The sequence below is a fragment of the Drosophila teissieri genome, chromosome 2R (assembly GCF_016746235.2).
Source record: "Drosophila teissieri strain GT53w chromosome 2R, Prin_Dtei_1.1, whole genome shotgun sequence".
Classification (NCBI taxonomy): domain Eukaryota; kingdom Metazoa; phylum Arthropoda; class Insecta; order Diptera; family Drosophilidae; genus Drosophila; species Drosophila teissieri.
The window spans coordinates 15,166,514-15,189,512 of NC_053030.1; the positions used below are offsets into that span (position 1 = coordinate 15,166,514).

The 22,999-nt window shown below is 45.1% G+C and overlaps 2 protein-coding genes across 3 annotated transcripts; one reads left to right on the plus strand and one right to left on the minus strand.

Annotated features, from left to right (window-relative positions):
* Positions 1 to 53: 53 nt before the first annotated feature.
* On the minus strand, positions 54 to 22,309 carry LOC122613763 (mucin-5AC). Of its 2 annotated transcripts, none has more exons than XM_043788135.1 (6): positions 22,252 to 22,309; positions 21,125 to 21,607; positions 2,200 to 3,233; positions 1,711 to 2,132; positions 1,461 to 1,552; positions 54 to 1,082 (listed from the first exon to the last, which is right to left on the minus strand). In XM_043788135.1, exons 2-6 carry the CDS (start codon positions 21,272 to 21,274, stop codon positions 957 to 959), a joined length of 1,824 nt encoding a protein of 607 aa, XP_043644070.1. In that variant the 5' UTR covers positions 21,275 to 21,607; positions 22,252 to 22,309; the 3' UTR covers positions 54 to 956. The 2 variants fall into 2 exon arrangements, with proteins under 2 accessions (XP_043644070.1, XP_043644069.1); XM_043788134.1 differs by having other exon boundaries at positions 21,125 to 21,626; positions 22,105 to 22,292.
* Positions 6,042 to 9,611, plus strand: LOC122613764 (pancreatic lipase-related protein 2). Its single transcript, XM_043788136.1, has 6 exons — positions 6,042 to 6,110; positions 8,071 to 8,170; positions 8,255 to 8,409; positions 8,486 to 8,956; positions 9,119 to 9,275; positions 9,333 to 9,611. Exons 1-6 carry the CDS (start codon positions 6,059 to 6,061, stop codon positions 9,586 to 9,588), a joined length of 1,191 nt encoding a protein of 396 aa, XP_043644071.1. The 5' UTR covers positions 6,042 to 6,058; the 3' UTR covers positions 9,589 to 9,611.
* Positions 22,310 to 22,999: the final 690 nt, after the last annotated feature.

The following is a 22,999-nucleotide window of genomic DNA, read 5'->3' on the forward strand; positions in this document are numbered from 1 at the left end:
TATGAAAACTACTTTAATATGCTCTCGCCTTTTGTAATTTGTTAGTCAACATGTTAACATACTGGTAGTACATAGTTTTATAATATATTCAGATTCTGGCTTACGTTTGCTAAAGCTTGGCTCTAACATCGGTTTGCCTTTCAGTGGTCATGGTTCTATATCTCGAGCTGAGGCTCTCTCTATTAAGGGGTATTCGGTTTAGTAGTCTAGTATTCGGAAACTTGAAAGTAAAGAGGACTATTACGGATATTTTCATCGGAATCTGTTCAAATTGAAAGTGTATCAACAACCTTTTAATTGGTAATGATTCATATGAGCTGAGACTGAGACTGAGAGGCAATGTCGAACGAAAGGCAGCAATATCATCCTATTCTTATCATATCTCTAGACGGTGAAGAGTTATGAAAGTGGGCAGTGAACGTAATGAAAACTAAGTGGAAGTTTCTGCTTAAAACTAAGATCGAAAATGAATGCAAAATATTAGCGGAAAAATCAGTGCTTGCCAAAGGTTTATCATTCATACAAATGTTTGGCATAGTTTGTTTCTTCTGAACCAAAAGCATTAAATGCCAAAAACGCCCACAATCAAGTAAATATGCAGACGCAAGTACAATGAAGGTGAATTAAATTTTAGGTTTCTATAGTGAATTTTTTTTTTTAAGAAACTATAGTAGTAGTATTTTTAAATATTTGGCTTTTCTGTGTTCTATTTCGAGTACAAAATTATGGAAATGATGAGGCCTAACTGACAAAATCCGATCATAAAATTACAATCAAGCTCGTTTCATGTGTGTGTGTTGGGGTGTGTGTGAGATGGAGGTCTGCTTCCATCCGCTCCTGGTTCTGATCTGGATTGATATTCATAGTACGGTTACACGGGTACTTGGTGATGGTCTTACATGGCTAGAATTGCAACTGGAAATATGCGTTTTTGCTGGCTAACTGGGTGCCCTGGCTCACTTCTTGCTGTTGGCATCGTTGGCCAACAGCAGCTCCTTGGCCTCCTTCTTGCCCCGCTTCTTCTCCTCCTTGGCGTGCAGCTTGGCCAGACGCTCCTCCTCCTTGGCCAGTCGCTTTTCCTCCTGCAAAATCGGAGAGTGAATAACTTTGCTCGCATTTGCATTCGCATGCAGTGGAAATCATAAACAAGAAAATCGGAATTGCTGGCGCTTTACGAGCCAGCCGTGCTCATAAGTTTGGAAATTTATGCTTTGCCGGCACAAAAGCCAGCAGCATTTCCCTCCCCCCGCCAATTTCCCTAAGCCCTTTCCCTTTCGCCCGCGATTAATGAAAAACTTTTCCAAAACAGTTGGTAATAAGAAAAAGGGGAACGAGGCCAATTACAAACAATGCAAATATGCACTGGCTGGCTCAGAAACTCTTGGTGGGGTGGAAAACAATGCATTCTGCGAACAGAAAAGGGAACGGGGATCCACCGGATTCTCAGCAATTTCACCCACCTTCCTGGCTTCCTTCTCTGCCTTCAGCTTGAGCTTCTCCTCCTTCTTCTTGCGCTCAACGGACTCGTTCTTCTTATTGTCAGCCTTCTCTCCTGGAATTTCATAAGTTTCCGTGATATGATAAGCGAGTATTTGATAAAATATAGACATGTATTTTTATAAAATGTTACTCAGTAAGCATTTAAACCAAATTAAACTCACTCTGATATAAAATGTTACTCAGTAAGCATTTAAACCAAATAAAACTCACTCTGATTGCTGGCGGCGGAGAAAAGCGGAAAACTGCGACTGGAAGAGCTTGACGAGGGCTTGGGATTACCAGCCGATCCAGCTCCAGTTGATCCTGAATTGCTGGCAGAGCATCCGGCTGTGGCCCTCGAGCAGCCTGCTCCTTGTGGAGTCGACTTGGAGGCAGTACCAGTGGTTTTACCCTGCGGAACAGAAGCTGGCGGCTTCTTGTCCTTGGGCATCACGTAAGCGTTTTTCGGCAGCGAGTTCTTCGAGGTCAGTGGGCAGATCTTTGCCCCGCCCGCCTTCAAAGGGGGCGGGGCCAGTGCGGAGCAGCTCAGCTGGATGTTCATCGGACTGGGGCGACGTGGCGGTGGCGACGATCCGGATTCACGCAGCAATGGAGCCAGCTCATGGGCACTGGACTTTGTATAAGTGGAGTAACTACAAAGATACAGGGTAACCATTTGTATCATATCTTTTCATATTTGATCTGGGTGGAACCACTCACCGAAATCTTGGATTGCTGACGTGCACGGGCGAAGGATGCGGCACTTTGGCCGGACTGCGGAACTCCTTGATCGGCGGCAGGCGGTTCTGGATGTCCATCAGTCGGTTCTTCACATGCCTTCGACCAGGATACGTGTGCGTGGGCGTCATCATTCCACTGGCTACACTTCCGTTTCCGCCCACTCCTCCTCCGCCACTTCCGCTCGACGATGAGCCGGAGATGGGCGTGGAGGAGCTGTTGGTGAGCGTGTGCAGCGGTTTCCTTGGCACGGCACCGGAGCAACCAATTGGACAGCCACCATGATGCGAATGCGATGTTCCATTTTCGCGCGGTGAGAGGGAACTGCCCGAGGATCCGGATGGAGTGGGCGAGGCCAGGCTGTGTGTGTGATGGTGGGTGGTGGGCGATGGCGGTGCCAGGTGATTGGAGCTGGAAGCCACGGCCGGCGAGGCCGGTGAGCAGGGACCGTTGCTCGATATGGAAGACGTCTTGGAGTAGTGCGAGTAGCCGGAGGCCGACGAAGCCGCCGATCCCGTCGAGCTCATCGAGTACAGGCTGTCCGACTGGGAGACACGGCCATGGGCCGATCCCCGGGCGGTGTAATGATGCGGATGATGCCGCCCCACCGCCGACTTGTGCAGCGTGGGCTGGTGGAACGAGTGGTGCCCGCTGTGCGCATCATTCATCGAGTAGGAGCTGGCCGAGGGCACCACCCCGCCGGCGGCCACTCCGGCGGAGGCCCAGCTCTTGGCGCCCATCGAGTAGCTGCTGGCCGACTCCTGGATACGCCAAGTGCCCGAGGACGAGGTCAGACGATTGACCCGGGCCCGGCAAATGACGCAGCGCAGCGGCAACAGGCGCTGGGCCACCGCACTCTGGATGGTCTTCACAAAGCAGCGGCGGCAGACGACGCGGTGGCCACATGGAGAGGTCTGCATGGTGGCCCGCGCATTGATGCAGATCACACACTCGTCCTCTTGAGAGGTTGGCGGATCCGGTTCGCTCTCCTCCTCCAGTTTGCTCAGTAGTTTGTCCTGGAAGAGAAAATGAAATCGGTGGGGATAAGATCGTTAAGCCCTTAAGTAGTCTTATAACTGGCGTCTCGCAATTGTTTATATTGTTAAGCCAGAAAGTATGCAAGTTATTAAAATCTGTTTCTTCAAAGTCAACCAGACGCAAGAAAAATGGTAACCTATTTTCCTACAATCGCAGTTTTCATAAAGAAAATTTTGTAATATATTGGTCTTTAACTAGCAGCTGCTAATTAAGTTAAAGATCATAACAAATTTGTAAATCTTTATGATGCCGCAAGTGCTTAACGAACATTCACTTTTTACTTTAGTTGTGTGAATGGTTATGGAACCTCTGATAATAATAATTAAGATTAAAATAAAACCTGCTCAAGTTCGGCATTCTTTTAAGTTGATTAAATAAAATTGCAAGCATTTAAAGATATAATTGATAATATGTTTAACTTTAATTTCAGTTGGTCAAAGTATGGCTGTAACCGTAATATCTTCCTATCACGAAAAGCCGTGAAAAAACTTTTAATATCTCAACATTTCTTAAAAAAATTAAATATTTTTCCAGCTTAGGTTGATAGACCCAGCTTATATTGGGTCAACACCTAATCAGTTGTTAGTTATGGCAGCTAATTCTCAAGCATTTTTCCAGAAGCCGTTTCACAAATCCATAAAATTAGGCAAAGTATAATATTACCTAGCAGTCAAGATCTTTTCATTGCCTTACGGTCTGATTTCATATCCAATTAGTAAGTGATTATGCAAATTTATGATGAGCCAAGCTCGCCAAGTTTGTATCTCCATATCATAATATCTGCATAGACGCCTTCTGAGGTCAGTTTGGGTGCTCGACCTCAGACTGACAGATCGTTAAACATATGATACTTGTTATTGATTTCGAATCTTTCCATTTATAAGAACTGCGCATTGTTGACCATCCCCTCGGGTAATTAATTTTGTGATTCAGCAGCTTTTTAAGCGCTGATTGAATGAACTGGTTAACGATCGCATTAAGCTATTAATAGTAACTATGGCTATTTTTGGGTACTGCTCCTTTTGTTCCCATCCAATTTTATTTATTATTTGCGAGCCATAAGCTCGGCAAGGCTTTAGGAAGTTGTAAAGTTATTCTCATAGTCTTTTTTTTTGCACAACTGCGGGTGTAAGTACGACAATGAGTTTGCTCTTGATATAGAACCTAGAATACATGGCTGAGTATATTTCCTTGACTGTGGTATGGACTTGAGGTGGAGCCCTTGCACTTGATGGCTTTTCAATGTCACACCGAAAGCCGTGCAAATTGTTCGCCATCGAAGGCATTTGCGGTTTAATTGCAAATATGCGAGGTACACATTTAATTGGTATTTCGTGGCTTTGCAGGCAATGGCAAATCAATCAAGTGTTCCATTGGCAACCACAAATGTCCAAAGAATCTTACTGCAATTATCTCCTGCCATCTGTATCACCAGCTGAGGGATCTCTGGTTGACTGGTCATCGGTTTGGCTACCATGACAACCTGTCATGACAGAGATTTCAAGAGATTTTTACCTTTCGGATTTATGCTTAATATTCATGCTATACGTAATGGAATAATATTTTAAAACATCGCGTAGAAGTTGCAAACATATTTTTCATTTTAATTAGCATTGAATGCATAATTGTATTTTATTTTGTTATTTATTTTGTTTTTGTTATGATATACCCCTTAAGGCACCACCGAATTCGACGTCTTTATCGACAGCTGAGACGTTGGCAAAAAAGCCGCGAAATCGCACGCCCACAAATTATGTGATCGAAGTCTGAATGCCCTGACTATGTATCAAAATCTTCCATTTTCTTTAAAACCTTGCATATATTTTCAGTGATTAATTGCTGAATTGACCTGCACAAACGACAGGGTTCCGTTCCACAAAGAATGGGTCAGCTAAAATTTAATATAACTTAAAGCAGTGTCTCCTTCGTTAATGTATTTAATTTTTTTGTTCAGACTTTAAACTAGCCATAGTTGTTAGAAAAAAAAGGTGAGTTTCCATTTTGTTGCTATTGTAGCTCAAAAAATGTAACGGCTCTTCTTGATTGCTTATACTAACGACTAAAACGATTTGTCTTAATTGAAGATGTATCTGCCCCTTTATGGCTGTCGGATGTCGGAGGTTGGATCCGATCGAGAGGCGATAAGTGAATTGAAACGGAAAGTCTCATCTGGTCAAGGTGAGCCGCCTGCCTGTCAGATGGATCCGGCTGAACTTTTGGATTGCCTTCTCTCCCGGCAAAGATCACTTGGGTGGGCTGCTCATTCCGAATGCCCGGCATGAAATGGGTGGCGGTGGGTGGGTGTTGGACGCACGACGATCAGGAAACCGAAAACTATTTAACGATCTCGGCCGGCATTCGCATGCCTGATTAACTGATTTAAATACGGAACGCATTATAGCTTACAGGCGCGCTAAAGTTTGTTGCCTGAGTCTTTCGTTTTAGGGCCGCGCAAATTGTGCTTATCAGATCGGCGGCGAAGGAAGCGGCGACGTCAGCAGTGAAGTCGACAGAGACAGAGAGTCTAGCTCGACAGATCGGGAGTTCCGATCGTTCAGTCAGTATTGGCAGCTCGTTGAGAACAGAGCGTTTTCATTATCGATCGCAGTCGTCGTGATTTGCTTTAGCTAAGACAAGCTAAGAAAGATATACATATAAACAAATGCGGAAACCGATTTGAATGTTAATTTTCGCGTACGAAAGTGAATTGGTTTTGCTCGCCCAAATTCGGCGGTTCATTGAACGCAAATCGCGGCAGAACTTGAGCCAATATTTAAACTAATTCATTGTACGAGTATTTGCCATGGTGTTACCGGCTGCCTCGACATTATGCAATGTATTTACATTTCTGCTGGGTAAGCTGAGACGTCTCGAGTGGAAACCTAGGCTGAAACCGAAAGTGGCATCTATTAGCATTGATTCTGCCTCAATGTCAGCTGGAAAATCGTGTCCCAAGTGGGCGGTTGGGGCGTTACTATGCACATAAGTTCAAGGCGGAACGGCTTGTAAGCCAAGCTAAGACAAGCCAAACAAGCTAACGTCTTTGTTGATACGCGCACTCAAAAGATTCAATTGTTGACCATCGGCAATATTTGTCTTGGGGTAGGTCAGCTTGGATGGTCACTGAGCTGTGAAAGAAGGCTGTCCAAAAACTGAAAGGGTTGGGAACAAAAGGGATAGTTACTGTCCAAACAAATCATCAATATATCGCATATCACTTGTGTAGTCTGCCTTTTCATGTTCGCTTTGATATGGTTCATTAAAGTCTTGTACAGTTCTTAATGTTATTCTTAATGGCGTTAACCATACCACTTTCAATGTCAGCCGTGGAATCACTTTGAATCACTAGAATCATAAAGCCGGTACCCGTAAAGTTCTTAGTGCAACCATAACGAACACCATGGCTTAAAGCTGCTAATTAAGTGCCAGCCACACGTACATTTAAATTAAAGCCAGCAGTGCGATAATTAAAAAAAAGAATTACAAATTAAATGCACGGCATGACGTCGCGAAACAACGTGGAAACAAAGCCAATCCAAGCAAAACAAAGAAGACGAAAAGTATTATTAAGTGGCCATATCAGCAACAACTACGAAACATTCCTCATAAATAAGCGCCACAAACTCTTCCGCTCTGTACAAAAAAATCTACGAATGCAGACCCCGCATTTACATAAATCAGAGATACTTATGCCACATTCATAATATTTGGAGTACGATTAAAGCCACTAAAAGAACTGCCAAAGCGAATGGAAAACACTCTAACTTGTATTTAGCTATAAACTGGTGGCTCTTTTTTTTGTATGTCAATAAAAGTACAACTAGATATTATTATTACTGTTGAAATAAACATACTTTAAATCGGACATTAACTAACAATTTATTATGTTTAGTAGTAAATTATCCAATCGGAAGCATTTTCAGCTACTTGAAATCCCCCAAAGAGAAGACCATTCCAAAGTTGATATACATAGTATTTTATTGAGCAAAACGGAAGGTGATAACTGGACGGAATCGCAAATGAGTCCGGCCGTGCCTAAGGTCAACGTCATTGTTAGTTGGCATCTAATCAAGTCTATTATCCGTATGCATTCGCAGCTGGCGATACAAAAATGTGTAGCAAAACAGGGAGTGCGAAAAAAACGCCGTCATTGACATCCCAATGTGGTTGACCCACTGCCAGTGGTGCTGTGGTACTTGAAGAACCCACCCACTCACCAATCGATCTGATTAAGCACTTGGTCGTGTGAACATCGCAAAGCTGATGGAAATGAAAACTTGTTTTCATTTTGCCACCGGTGCTACGTAACACGCGGCGTATGCGTCACGTGCTGCCTTGTGGCTACTGTGGCTACTGTGTGGCCACTTGTATTTTTGTTGGCCCCACAAAACATGCCATTCCACTCGATTTCATTTACTCCCTCCAAGTTCACGGCCAAGTTGGTCTTCGTGAGGCCAGTTTCGATTTCTTTGCTACTGTTTTTGTTTGGCTTTTGGTTTTCATCTTTGTTATTACTGTTTTGGGTTGTTTTGTTATGGCTGTGGCTGTGGCTACCTGGCACTTGGACGCGTTGCCAGTTGGTTAATGAAGCTAATGAATCAATTAGTTTTGTATTCCAAGCCCTAAGCAAATTGGCTCGCGCTTGCCACTTGACAAATTCGATTTCCGCCTTGTAAGAAGTTGCAGAACAATTTGTTTGCCAACATTTTGTTAATAGGTTTTCTCTGTACTCTTATGAAAATGAAATGAAATATTTCAGTGCGAAATAACTTTATTATATCGCATTTTGATTGTTTATTTTGGTATATATCCCAGCTGGTTCGCCAATTTTCTACAGCGCCGCTCCGCGTGGATCCTGCTCCACTTGCTGTGCCATTAAGGAGCGCGAGGACATAAAGTTCATGCTGTACACCAGGTAAGCAAGCGGGGCGACCCGTCTCCATTTCATCCCGGCTCATGCATATTGAGGGGCCATCAAAAATGGGTCCACCTTTTGCAGCCGGAACCGCAATTCCGCACAACTGCTCCACCTGAGCGACGATGCCCGGCTGGCACAGAGCAATTTCAATTTCAATTACCCGCTGGCCATCTATCTGCACGGCTTCTCGGAATCGGCCACCGGCGAACGCCAGAGCAGCCAGGAGCTAAAGGACGGTGAGTACGGAGACTTTCTGCCACCTCGCCCAAAAAAATATATCCTGTCCATTTTCATTTCGATTTCCCCCGGCAGCGTTTCTCAGGAGGGGCAACTACAATGTCATCCTCATCGACTGGAGCGCGATGACAGCGGTGCCCTGGTACTCGAATGCCGTGGAGAATCTGCCGGTGTCGGGTCGCTATTTGGCCAGGTTCCTGCGATTCCTGGTGGACAAGGGTTACCCGGCGAAGTACATCCACCTAATTGGCTTCAGTCTGGGCGCCGAGGTGGCCGGTTTCGCTGGCAAGCAGCTGCAGGAGTGGGGCATCAAGCTGCCCAGGATAACCGCTCTCGATCCAGCTCTACCACTCTTCGAGGGCAACAGCTCCAATCGCCGCCTGAGTCCCAGCGACGCCAGGTTCGTGGATGTCATCCACACCGATGGCGGCCTCCTGGGCAACCCAGCGCCCATGGGTCACGCAGACTTCTATCCGAATGGGGGACGACCCCTGCAGCCGGGTTGCGCCAGACAGAATATTGCCAACAACTGGCTGGGAATCATTGGTAAGCATTGGAGCACCTTTGAACAGACATGCAGTTGTTACAAGTACTAGCACATTCGGTAGTTCAATTAATATTGAAGTAGAAGCACATGCATTTTTAAGATTTAAATTGCTTTGTTGCAAAGTTGTTCCCAACAGCTAATTGCTCCATTTTCCCTTGCAGTCGGCTGCAGCCACCAGCGTGCCTGGGAATACTTCGTGGAGAGCATAGCCCAGCCCCGAGGCTTTCCCGCCCAGCGTTGCGAGCCCTCCGAAATGTTCGGCATCTGCCGTGAGCCAGGAGGCGGCCCCGCCTACATGGGCATGGGGGCGGATCCCAGGTGAGTAGTTGGAAATCGCTCAATCTCTGCAAATCCATCTGATAACGCTGCTTACAGGATTCGTGGCAAATTCTATCTGGATACGAACGATGCCAAGCCGTTTGGGAGGAGCAGCCGGGCGAGGGCAATTGTCTCGCTGGCTCCTCGGCTGCCTATTGCCTACAAATTGCCACCTAATGCCACCAGACAGCCATCTGTCAGTCGGTGGGCCATTGGCCAAAAGCAGGAGCAGGACGACAAGGACTTGGACGTGGACGTGGACGAGGACAACAACGCGCTGAGCAACAACATTGACAGGTTCTCACTGACGTGATGGAATTTGCACGATATTCGAAGGATACGGGGCAGGGTAATTTCCCACACCCAGGAGTGTCCTTTAGCAGCGGATGGGATTTATGTCGGCTGCCATGTTGCATTCGTGGGCAACAGTTCTTGTGATCTTTCTTTTAAGTATTTCTAGCACGTAATCAGGGCATTTGTAAGCCGTTTAAATAAATATCCTTAAGTATAAATAGTTGAAACGCGGGAGGTTGTATGATAAAAGGGAAATTGGAATTGATACTCAAAGGGGCTTTTCATCATGACATTGCAGAGGGTGGCAATAGCCAATACAAAGTGATTGAACTAAGAGTGGTTATAAAAAGTGGTTAGCAAACGATTCGAAAAGCCATAAGTATTGCTGATATAAAAAGGTCAAAGACAATGATGCAGCAAATTAGTTTATTTTTTAGGACACATCTCAGTAATTTTAACTGAGAGCTCCACATTCTTTCCTCTTAATACATCTTTAAAAATTCAGGTAGCAACACGACAATCAGCAGAGCCTTCGTCATTCCGAAAAAAAAGAAAAATCTAAAAAAGGGCAGAGGGGTGGCTCAATTTGCACACTTTTGGCCGTGACTCATCATCATGACAATCGCTCTAAAAGGCAAGTAATTTAATTTAGTTGGCCCAGACCCTCAGTAAAAAACCCCCCTGCCGCGCCGAGGGACATGCAAAGTGGATACGCCTATGACGCAAGGGGAAACCTTAGAAAGAAAAACACCCGAAATACATGTATACCGAAAGCAATACATCACGTATACGCACCGAGGACCGAGCGAAAAATAAGCGAAACAATTTTGGGCTCGAAGTTGAGCTATTGCCCGTGCAATTAAAAAGTAATTAATGAATAATGCGCGCCCATGGAGGCGCCTCCTTCGCCCCACTCCTTCTGAGTGAAAATTGTTTATTAACTTGGCTTGCAGCCGCCGCCTGTAATTATGCAAGGCCTGCAAAATAATACAAAAAAAAGACAAAAATAAAAGAGGTCTGAAAAAGAGCAACAGAAGCCATACAGGACGTGGGCCATAATGTGCAATGAATGTCGGAGCTCATTTCACGAACCATCGCCTAACGAGCAGCGGAAGTCGCGGCAAGTTGGGGAAGTTCGGGAAAGTTGGGGAAGTGGAAGTTGGTGTGGCCAGCCGGAAGGGCAAATGGGGCTCGACTTGGTTCGTTCGGGACAACGAAGCCCCATATGGCCGGCTGCATTAATAATGAGCCAGACTTTGGGCCAAACTGAATGCAGATGCAATTTCCCCATCACTCATCGCCGATACCAGCTGCATGGCCATGCATGGGCCAGCTCAATGATTTGTGAGTTTTAGGTTTTGGACCTCCTGGCTCAGGTCCCCAGTAGAGTGGCTTTTTGGGTCAACTGCAGATGGCCGAGTGCCTGTCGAATTTATATTTAATGGCCAGCAGGCCTTGATGAGCGGACACATCTAAATGCTTTTGCTCGAATCGATAAAGAGTTGCACAATCCCTGGGGCATTCTAGCGGAAAACGCCCCGCTGAAAGTCCTTGTTATTCTGATGTTTAAGGTTTGAGTAATTGCCTGTAAAACTTAATCTTTTTTTACGACCCCATTACTGCCATTCAATTGAAATTTCTAGTTTCGGCTTGTGGTCTCAATGGGCCATAAAACTATTTCAAATTAATTGGCTTAACGGATTCATTTCTGATTTTACTGTGCAGAACTAAAAACACGGAAAATGGATTTAATATATATGAATGTATATATTTAGAAAATAATCTCCAAAGGAAAGTATGGCATGAGGGCCTAGAGCATTTATATAAATACCATTCAATTTGCCTATTGAGCAATCAAATAAATTCACTGTGATTGTGCACTCACCTATTTCCCTCGTAATTTCCAGCGCACTTCTGTCCGACTGTCAATTATGGACATTTTCGCGGCGGGTGGCCAGGTAAAGTAGGCCAATAATAAAAACACTCCTTAGCCCGGCTTAACCCCCGGCTGCCTCTGTCCTGGAATTCGCCCATCTATATGGCGGTTAGGCATGCCATGGAAAACCAGGCGACAACTGCGCGAGACACGTGCGAACAACTCGCTGCTGACTCACAAAAATGCGCTGGCTAATGAGGTTCAGAAAGGAGCCAACAGGATAAGAGCAAGGATAAGGGGATTACTTGGGGTTTGAGGAGGAATTCCAGGAGCTGTCAATGAGCGTTTGCTGATTGATTGAGGTTGGAATTGATTATAAATACCGTGACTGGTCTCTATTCTTGTTTACCCTAACGTGAACACACACGTGGATATAAGTGAGTAAAAGTGGCTTTCTTTTTCGGTTAACCAAACCAGGTGGGGTCAGAGCCAGGGTCTAGTTTCTAATCTTACACTGATCTAAAATAGCTATAAACATGCCATTTATAAGGAGACAGCAGTGGGTGACATAAAAGAATGGCGTTGACAAAACATACTCGAATGTTAAATGTTTTATAGAAAACTTAACTACTAGCTTTTTGATTTCTATGTCCATAATATGGACAACCATGTTAGTAGATCACGAAAAATACTTTTTCCATTTACTATTAAAAGCAATTTTAATTCTCTACTATTATAAGGCATTAAACCAAAGCAGGTGCCACACTTGTTTTAACTACTTCAGGCATTTTGACACCTGAAAGTAGGTGACCTCATATAGCATAGCTCTCTACAATAACTTGGATACCAACAACACTCAGGCAGTCAAGCAGCAATTCTTGCAGTTTTCGGCACCTGCCGGTTTTTAAGGAAAGGAAATAAATTAAATCGATACAGGACTTTCCTACTTCTCGCGACTCGCCCACTTTTCACAGCGATTCTGTGGGAAAGTGCTGGCTTATGACTTTCCTGATGTTGATGTTTCTGTTTCTGCTGTTCTTCATCACTGCGCCGCTGCACTCTCCTTTTCATGCATCGATAATTGCGAAGTGGAGGCAACAATTCCATTAGGGCCTGCACACGACCTACCCCATTTTCCATTTTCCATTTTCCTCAGCTCCTAACCACCCACATTTTCACCCCATTCCGCAGCTCTTGACTGCTTTATTTGAAGCACGCTCGCTGGGAAAACATTGTCATGAAGAGAAATTGCATTTGTATCGGGCGTCGTTTAAGTGTCAGTGAGTTCTTGTTTTTTTTTTTTCTTTTTTCTGAGTGTATGTGTATGTGTTTCTTTTCATTTGCCCGTGCTGCCGCTAAGTGAATTTATTGCATTTAATATGTTTTTCGTGTCACTCCTCAATGGCCGAGCATAAATCAAGCGTTTTTATGGAACAAAACTTTATGGCTGCCACCTAAGAATGCTTTATGGGCGAATGGAATCTTTAAGATGTCCCACTTCTCGCCGCTGGCTGCTAATTTCCGGCCACATTAAAAACCAATTATAAACCATAAAAGTCAAATCAAACAATATGTGCATGTGTGTGTGTCTGTGTGTGTGTGCGGGGGAATTGGCTTGTCGACAACTAATTGAGGACAGGCAATCTGCGTCGGGGCTTGTATGGGTTCCCTGGCCAGGGAGCAGCCTGGTGCTCATCCTTCGATGGTGCCATCAATTGTCAGGCTCTGGGCTAATTGCGAAACTCTGGCCAACACAAACAGGCAAAACCCAGCCATGATTGCAGCCTCTGTGCCCGCCCGACCCACAAAAGCAACAAAAGCCACAGGAGGACAGGACTCACACAGCAGAAGTACACCGGAAAAATAGGAAAATACTATCCCACCAACTTTTGATAAACACAAACTTGCAGAAGCGATAGGAGAATATTTTAATTAAAATTATAAAATGATTATAGCTGATTATTAAGCATTGAAAAGTAAACAAAGCTAACATACGGGTACAAAGTTTTGGTTACTGTGTGTGTCGGACCGACTTGGGACAAGCGGAGGTATTCGCTGCGCACCTCGCTGAGCGATTTCAACCATTCAAGCTTGCCAGCCTGCAACAGGTGAAGAAACTCAGGAGCGGTTGAACAAGCGCTTCAAATGGACCTGCAATCACGCCGTTTGAACCTGCGAGTAGCCGAAGTCATTGTGCGCCAGAGTAGCAACAAAGCACCAGACATGACGTCATCTGCAACGCCACATTGAAGGCCCTGCCCAGTCAAGCGATCCTCTACATAACGTTGATTTTCAACGCTATTGTGAGGTTGCAATACTTCCCTTATCAGTGGAAGCTCGGGATAATCTCCATGATCCACAAACCTGGCAAGCCGGAAAGGGAGCCCGCCTCCTACCGGCCGATCAGTCTCCTCCCTTCAATTTCGAAGGTGTTTGAGAGAATGATTGCTGTCCGGATTGTAAGGATTATGGAAGCCCAGGGGATTACCCCTGAGCACCAGTTCGGTTTTCGTGCTGGCCACTGTACTGTCGAGCAGCTCCATCGGGTCGTCGAGCAAATTCTGACTGCCTACGACAACAAGGAATATTGCAACAGCCTCTTCTTGGACATTCGAGAAGCGTTTGATCGAGTGTGGCACATTGGACTTCAGCTAAAAATCAAGCAGACGCTGCCTGCTCCATATTATGGGCTGCTAAAATCGTACCTGGAAGGTAGGAGGTTCGCTGTGCGATTCCATTCAGCAATTTCCACCGAGCACAATGTGGCAGCTGGTGTTCCACAAGGAAGTGTCCTGGGCCCCCTGCTCTACTGCCTATATAGCCACGACATGCCGCAGCCGGATGTAAGCCTTTACGGGAACTCAATGTTGGCCACATTTGCCGATGACGTGTGCGTCACCTACAGGTCCCGATGCGAGCACGACGCAGCGGATGGTATACAGGACTTTGCAGATCGATTCTCGGAATGGGCAAGACGTTGGAACATTGGCATAAATAGCAGTAAATCCAACAACGTTTGCTATACTTTAAAGCGGAGAACGCCACCGCCCGTCTACATCGAGGCAGCCCTTGTACCACAGCCGAACGCAGCCAAATACCTTGGAGTGCTTCTGGATCGCAGACTCACATTTGCCAAGCATGTGACCGACATTAAAACTCGCCTACGTGCTAAGGTGGCGAAGCACTACTGGCTACTGTGTCCGCGCAGTAAATTGTCGCTATCCAACAAGCTGACAATCTACAAACAGATTTTAGCTCCAAACTGGAAGTACGGGTGCCAAATCTGGGGCTTGGCATGCGACAGCCAAATCAAAAGAATCCAGGCTATACAAAATAAGGTCGCAAGACTCATCACCGGATGCGAGTGGTTTGTGCGAAACACCACCCTGCACAGAGACCTGAAACTCGCAACGGTATTTGACGAGATAAACCAGCACTCGAGCAGATACCATGACAGGTTGGATAGCCACAGAAATCCGCTGGCCAGCGCTCTAAACAGATCTCGCCCACTAAGAAGGCTGAATAGAAGACAACCGAGGGATCTCATATCCCGATCTCCTGTGACAAGGGTCAGCAGAAGCGGACGCTTATCTTAATTCCTATATGTTATCTGTGATTGTTATGTAATTGTAGTAAAATCATTGTAAAATAGAAAAAGCTAACTGTAGTTAGCCGGCGCGCCCAAATGGGCTGAATTAATAGAAAAGAAGGACACAAAGGGGCTCCAAGTTTTCCCCGTATGCCTTAATAAATAAACAATTATTATTATTAAAAAAAACTGTGCATCATAGTTGTTTGCCAGCCATACAGAATTATGAGAAAAGTGTCAAATTTGCCAACTAGACTCATGTGGGCCAGGATTTGTGGGTGGTGGTCAGGTGGCAGGGTGGCGGGGTGGAAAGCTGCTGAGAGTGTAATTAGGGCTTTTAACACAAAAGTGCAAAGTGAAACCGAAGCGATGCCATTTTCGGATGGCAACTCATTGAAATCCAAATGACGGCGGGGAAGAGGGGAAGTGGGGAGCCCTGCAGTTGGACAGGTGGAAATGGGGGTGGGGTATGCCTTTGAAAGTTTCCCTTTGGTTATTTATATTTCCCGGCTGCTTTCAGGGCAGCTCATGTGTGGAACAAGTTGTTTTCGTTTTTCCTCCTGGCGCTCGTTGCTTTTTTGTAAGTGTTCATTGGCCGTGCTTGGATGCCCCTTCACCCTTTGCACGTTATTGAGAAGAGTTCCCCGGATGAAGTGTTGGCCTGTAAAGCGATATTTCCCACGAATATACATGTGTGTGTGTGCTCCATGGAGTGGCGAGTATTTAAGTAGTAACTGTTGAAATACCATTCTTTCTGTGGAGGGTGGCGGCCAAAAAGAAACTAATGCGTTGGGCGCCATTTAAAAATAAATCTCGCATTTCAATTTATTATTTTTCAATTTATTTCGCTTTCGTTTTGGCACAAACAATAAATTTTAATTGAAATCTGGCCTTGAGCCGCAACCAAAACGCATTGCCTGGGGCTGGAGTTCTGTGTGTGTGTGTGTGCTTGTGTTGGTGAGTGGGTGTGGTCTGTTGTGTGAGTGTGTGTGCGTGTGGGGGCAACTGTGTTGGTGCAGTGGGCCCAGTTCCAATTTCGCATCCGCCTTCTGTGTTCCCCTTTTTTGCAATATATTGTACTTTTTTGTTCAGCCTTTCGCATTTTTTTCGCTGTGCCTGCCATTTTTTATTATCTTGCCTGAATTTTTATTTATTCTTTCGAGCATAGAAGCCACTCGGCAGGGGATAAAACTTTTTGCGGGCTTATCTCGACTGCCGCGTAATGAAATGTGACATGGCGAAATGGTCAAAGCAAAGAGTTGGGAAAATCTATGAAAGTGAACTCGTGTTAGCTGCATGGAATACTCGTATTGAATAAAGTGCTCTGGCCTTAACCCATTTAGTTTGGATAAGCTTCAACCATTCTGATGTGCAAAGTAGCTGAGCATTTAAATTGAATTACGTAGTACTAGGAAACACTGGGAAATGGTGAAAATAGAAATTTGATGATCATTTCCTAGGATTACAATCCTAATGTGTGACTTGAAAAGCCTTCGAAAGTAATTGCATATACTCGTACATATCGTATCGCGTTCCACATCGACTGGCCGGCCACTCTAAATGCTCCAATCAATGCAATTAAGGTAAACGTCTGCGTTGGAAAATAACCCCCTTATAAATATACCATATACCCTGATTCCAGCTTGTCTTTTATGCACGTTTGTGTGTGTGCACCGACTATACCGACTATATAGTATAATGGTGCAGACATCGCGTGACCTGCGCTAATGCATGGCCGCGCCCCAAGAGACCGAGGAGGGTTGGAAAACATTGTGAGGGGGGAGTAGGGGAAGGACTTTTGCACAACCCTTTTTTCGGTGCAGCACGTGAGGGCCCAAGAAAATCTGGCAGCAACAAAGGAACAACGACAAGAACTCAACCCATGCGTAAACACTAAAGTTTAATGCACTCTAATTGAGAGCGGGGAAACGGAAGTGGCAGTGGCAGTAGAAGTGGAAAGGCGGAAGTTCGCAGACGACAAAGGAGCACACGCTGACATTTTTCGCATATAAAGTTAAATATGGCGGAGAGCGGCGACTGCGTCGTTGGCCATTATCCTGCAGAAAAGCAGAAAAGTTGCGTGTCTGCTGCGACACAAGAGTTCAATTACTTCTCGGTAAGTGGGAGTTGAGTAAACACCCAGCGGATATCCGGCTCCTGCATTGCGTGCCCAATTCAGGGACCTCCGCGGACCTCTTTAATGACCATTTCGCGCTAAATGGCAGTGACTCGGCGACCATCAAATTGACTAATGCCCGATCTTAATGATTTATTTCAAGTGTCCGGCCATGGAAATCGCCGGCTTGCAGCGGGGCAAGTGGCCAGGTGGCACAACCAGCTTCTGATTGGCGCTGGCTCGTTGCAAGGTAAACCGATCCGAAACGACACCCAAGGCGCTATGTCGAGCACACCGAAAGCGGCCACTCAAAATGGAATTACTTTCAAATGCTTTTTGTGTCTGATTTATGGTCAAGCGATTCCGATTCCGCTTCTGATTCCGGGCGCTTGCTAAAATGCAATGGCAAATATTTGTGCTGACCACAAAAGACCGGCAATGGAGTAGATTCAAAGGATTATATATGATACTTGGAAACACTCTTTCAGTTGCTTGGTTATCACAGCTAAGTATGGTGTCATTTCAAAGTACTTTTTAGTATCTCAAGTAGAGCGTAAGAATTATTTACGAGGTAGAAGTTCTTATCTTTTTTGGGTTTTTGTTTATTGCAGCAATAATTTGGATATCAAAAGCATAAGGAAAATATCGTTTGATGGATAAAAAGCAATTGCATTTTATGTTGCACCTAATGAATTCTGTACGAAATTTACAACTTTTTTCTTTTTTAGTTTGATTTAAAGTGTTAGTGCAATATTATTTTTGTCACTTTTCAGAACGAGTTTTAAGTTGAGAAGCAAATTTACCCAGACTATCATATCCGTTTAAAAGCCACAGCCAATGCCAAGGCAACTTAAAAGGATCTCAAAGGAGAGCGGTAGACCAAAGACCAGGCCAAAACCAGTGATGGCCAAGCCAACTGTTTTGGCATTTGGATGACTAAGCTGGATTCCTTTTACCAATTTTTTTTGTGTGCACGTTGCAAGTGCCAAGTCAAATTGTGCGGTCATTTATTGCTAAGGACCCACAAAGGGGCGTAGAAAGAGACGGCTGCAGGGAGGTCAAGCGGCAGCTGGCTGAAAAAAAGAGAGAGAGAGAGAAAAATGCAAAGGACATTCGACTGCAGGAACTGCAGCAGCTAATAATCATGCATCAGCTTGCCTACATTTCAATTTAGTTTCAAACACAAAAAGGGGGAACAAAAAATAGCAGGCAAAGGGCAGAGTTTGACCTTTGCGGCAGACTGAGGATTCATTAATTTGCACCTATTTCCAATGCCACGCCAGGTGACAACTTCCGCCCGCTGTCCTTTCTGCAAAGTAAATTATAAATTTCACTTCCCATTGCCTGACCGAAAATGTCCAGTTAGAGGTCCTGCCTGGAGTCTCGTTTTGGGTTTTCCAGTTTCTGTGTTTTTCGGCCTGATGTCGGATAGTCACGCGACTTCCTTCTGCGGCATGGGGTTAGTTTTGACAGCATTTCCCTTTTAAACGCAAAAGGATTGTCTGCCTGGGCCCAAACCCATTTCACTATGGCTCTGGCTCTATTCCCCGTGCGCCCAGCTAATCAACTTGTTATATATTATGCGTATTTGCATTAATAACATATCGCGAAAGAGCCGCTTCTGCGTCGCGTTTTTAGGCCCGCTTCTTGCTGCTGCCTCTCAGCACGAAGTAAATGACAATTTTGTCGCTGCATACTTTTGGGGATTACGAAACGACACCATGTACACGTGTGCGTGTCTCGCCAGTTTGAGTGTGTGTGACTGTGCATGGGTGTGTGGGTGCGCGGGGTCCTCTTCTCTGCGGGATTACATCGGCTTAGCTTGGCTCAGCTGGCATTCTTTCGTGGTGTGTGTGGGGTTCTTATGAGACATGTTTATGGTCGGGATCTGTAGCTTATTTGGCGCAACCCGTCGAACTTCGATACAGATTCGTTAACTATGTTCAATACCTAACTGCTTATCTGACATGGTATTGTTTTTACTCAATTTTCCTTAAATATAGTTAAATAAAATAATAGTTGCTTATGTGGTACACAAAATTTAGCGGCCTCTCGAAGCGGAAGGGAGGTAAATTGCAATTTATAGCATTGAGTTCATGTGCTATCTTCAAATGCAAATAATTATTGTGCATAGGCCATATTTTCAACCACTGACTTTTCACACAGTGCCAGTAATGTTTCTAAAATTTATTCAAAACGTAAGCATTTTCATACCTTTAGTTAAAGGGACTTTCGTTGTAATTAGCCCTAATTCGCTATGCAACCTAAAGTAGAAATTTCCAACCAAGGGCCATTTAATTGTGAAAGCATTTTTCGAAGGCAGTCTGGTCAGGCTTTTGTGAATTTTAATGCGGCATAAAAGCATTTTTCGTGTATTTGCCCATTTTTGCTAATGTATCGTGGTGTTAGTGTGCGTGTGCTAGTGTGTGTGAGCTGCTTTTCAAGGTCGGCGCAGAGAAATTACAGTCACGCGTCAGATTTTATGCAAAACAGTTGAGCCTAGCTTAGTGCTGCCAGGACTTTTTTCCTGTTTGTGCACTTGGCAATTGTTGTTGCTGCTGCTGCTCTCCTTATATAAGTGCCCAAGTGCGAACAAGAGAGTGTTGATGTGTGTGTGTGTGTGTAAGAGACTGAGTGTGTTTGGCAAGTGGGCGTGGCAGTCTATGGCTCTGAAAGTCATACATTTCAAAGGCAAGTCTACTAAAATCCCAAGTGAACTTAGCCTTTTGCAGTTGGCCGCGTTGCACATTTCGGTGCTGTGGCAAATGCAAATGAGTTGTGCTTCATAACTTAATGTTTTCATGTGGCGGTTATATATTTAATGATGCTGACTAATCAAGATGCTAACTATTTGGCGTAAATTGGGTTATTCATGCTATTTACGGCCTACCCAAATAATAAATACTGTATGAGGTTCAATTAATTTATACAATGAACCAACCATAATAGCTATATTTGCTTTTTCGTGGCTAAGATCAGAGAATGTATCTCATAAAAAGGCCAAATGTTACGTCAAATGGCCAAAGAAATCTGGTATCTGGTATCTAAAAGTTTTCTTGGACTCCGCCTTCCTGCTCTCTTGTACATTTTTTATTGACCCTTAAAATGCAAATAAGTTTAGGAGGACACACACATGTGAACTATCGCACAAGTTATGGCGTTTTTTATTGCCTACTTTTGCGGGCCATGACAAACCGAGCTTAGTCGCGCCGAGCCTCACCTTGTTTTCATGTGTTTGATGTGCTGTGTGTGCCTTTTATTTTTATAACTATTTGCCAGCTGTAAATGTGAGAGGCCGGAGCCAAAACAAACAGAAAAGCAGGAAGAGCGCCACTTTAAAAAGGCTCAAGAGCTGTTTTTTGTGTTGTGTTTTTTTTCTTTTTTGTGTGGAGCTTCCCCATCGAACCAAGCGGCTAATGATGCCCGAGTTTCGTGCGCCTTTCGCCTGCTTTTGATAAACAGCCGCCTCTGTTTTCCCGTTTTGCTGCTTTTATTGCGTTACATTTTATGGGTGGCAGGCGAAGGCGAGGGCGAAAAGCCGAAAGGACCAAACCGGTACATAAACAAGAAGCCAAGAAGAACTTCGGAGGATAATGGGTCAAGTACCCTGCACTGCAATATGTTCAAAGTTTGAAGTTTTGAAGTTTCTCATAGCATGGTAGTTTCATGCTTCTGATGGCAGTTTTAAAGATTAACGGATAAACATTTTTGCTGCTCCCTCGTTTTTATATCATGCTCACTTGATTATTTTATTAAATAAGCAAGCACATTGGTCACGTCTCATTAAAAATCATTTTAAAACGTTGTACAGTCTTTTAAGCATAACATTCCTTTCTAGCTTTATGCTTAATCATTTTTCTTGTTAAACATGGAAAACTTTTTTCATTCCAAGCAAGTGCTTCCGTGTTGCAGATACCCAACCCGTTGACGTGTAGAGATGACTTTGTTTTGCGAAGCTCGCCATTTGTACTCACGATTTTATGGTGCAGCGCCGAGAGTTCGCGCTCGGTGACCCGTCGGCTGGCGGCCTCCCGGCGGCGCTGGCGGAACTGGCTGTACTTGTAGGCGAGCATCACGCCGGGCAGGGCCAGAGCCTCCAGCGGGGACTTGCGGCCGAAGGGCATCCTCCTGCTCCTCCTGCTCCTCGGAATCCTGCAGTGGGCTGTTCCTTTTGCTTCGCCTTCTACTTCGGCTGAGTTAGTTGCGGCGAGTTGAGATATGGCTGCTGCCGCCTGGCTTACATACACTTGGGACTTCTCCTTGGACTTTGACTTTCAGCAGCGTCTCATTATGTAATCACAACATGGACACGAACAACAACGCGGCACTAACAGCATTTCGCACGGCACAATTGGCACACTAAAGTCGGATTGGGTTCCTTGGCGCTACACTTTTCATTACACTTTTCTTTTTCCTTCGCATGCTGTTTTCCTTTTTGCTAAATTGCCGCTGATGCCCTGCAATCAATTTTGCATTCTGGAAAAGAGAGTTCGATGATTGCGAATGCTGGTGCAAATGGCTTTTCAGATAAAGTTATATTTTATTCAGGCCCCAAGGAATATTCTAAGGGTATGGGAAATCGAAGAGGAAGAACTAAATATTACAAACAATTACAAAGCGTAGGGAGTTTATTGTATTTTTTGTAAACCCCCACGTATAAATAAGGAAATCAGTGCCCTGGGGAGCTGCTCTCACTTGGACTCGCAGAGGTGATTCTATTTTCCCTGGACAATATTTCACACCTGGCTGTCACACATCAATTTGGGAGATGAATTTCGCCAAACTTTGAGTGATATTTGTCCCCGGGGTGGCACTTTAATAAAGCAAAGTGCCGCGATTTCTGCAAGATTAAATGCGGGGCATTAGAGTTATTTTGGAACAGCGAAACCCGAAACCCAAAACCGGAATTACACAGCCTCAGTCGCCCCGCACAATGATCATTAATTTCAATTACACGGTGAAAAGTTGCACAAAAGCCGAATCACAGGGCTCGCAAAATTCGCGCACTGGGGAGTGGGGATGGGAAAATTGGCTGGCTGATTACAGAGCCACTGCCTTTGGATTTATTTATGGTAAATTCTATAGTCCGATGCTCTGATACTCTGGGTGCTCGGGGTGAAATGGCACCGAAACTGAAAGCTGGCCCACGTGCACTTGGGGCCAACTCAGAACGGTGAATGTCGCAGAGCAGATTCGCCAGTTTCCCACGAAACCGTCGTGGAAGCTGCGTGAGTCTGACGCAACTTCCAGGCAGAGCGATAGATGGCTCTTCCAGTGCTTCGGACACGTTTTGTTTACGCCAACTGCCTTTTGCACGAAATCAAATAAATTTTGGCACGCCAAACAGGTGAGTCAGTCGGTCGGTCAGTGGGGGGTTTTAATTGATGGGGCAAAGTGTTTGGGACTGTGGCACAATGTTAGATGACAGCCGTGCACCTTCACTCGACTCACGAAACAATCTTGTCCTTTCCACGTTACGTATACGCCGCGTATGCTGCCGTATCAAGCAACCTGCCCCGTAGCGCCTGCGAGTGCGACTGGCTGCAAGGATTTTCCAGAGTCACTTTTTGGGATAGTTTTCCCACTGGCTGGATGGCGCAGGCGCAGTTCATCGCTTGCCGGCGACTTTTTGGTATAACAGATTGCGTATACGACCCGTGCTCCGCCTCCATCAGCATGTTGGCAATTTGTTGTTTAGCCCGCCACTCTGTCTATTTTATTTCCTCGCTGTCTATCTCGCTTTCCGCGGCGGAGGCCAAACGTCATGACTTTGCTGAGAGCCGTATAAACAAATCACAAAGTTTGAGGGCAGTTTTTCCAGCTCATCCCCCACTGGCAAGCGGATAATG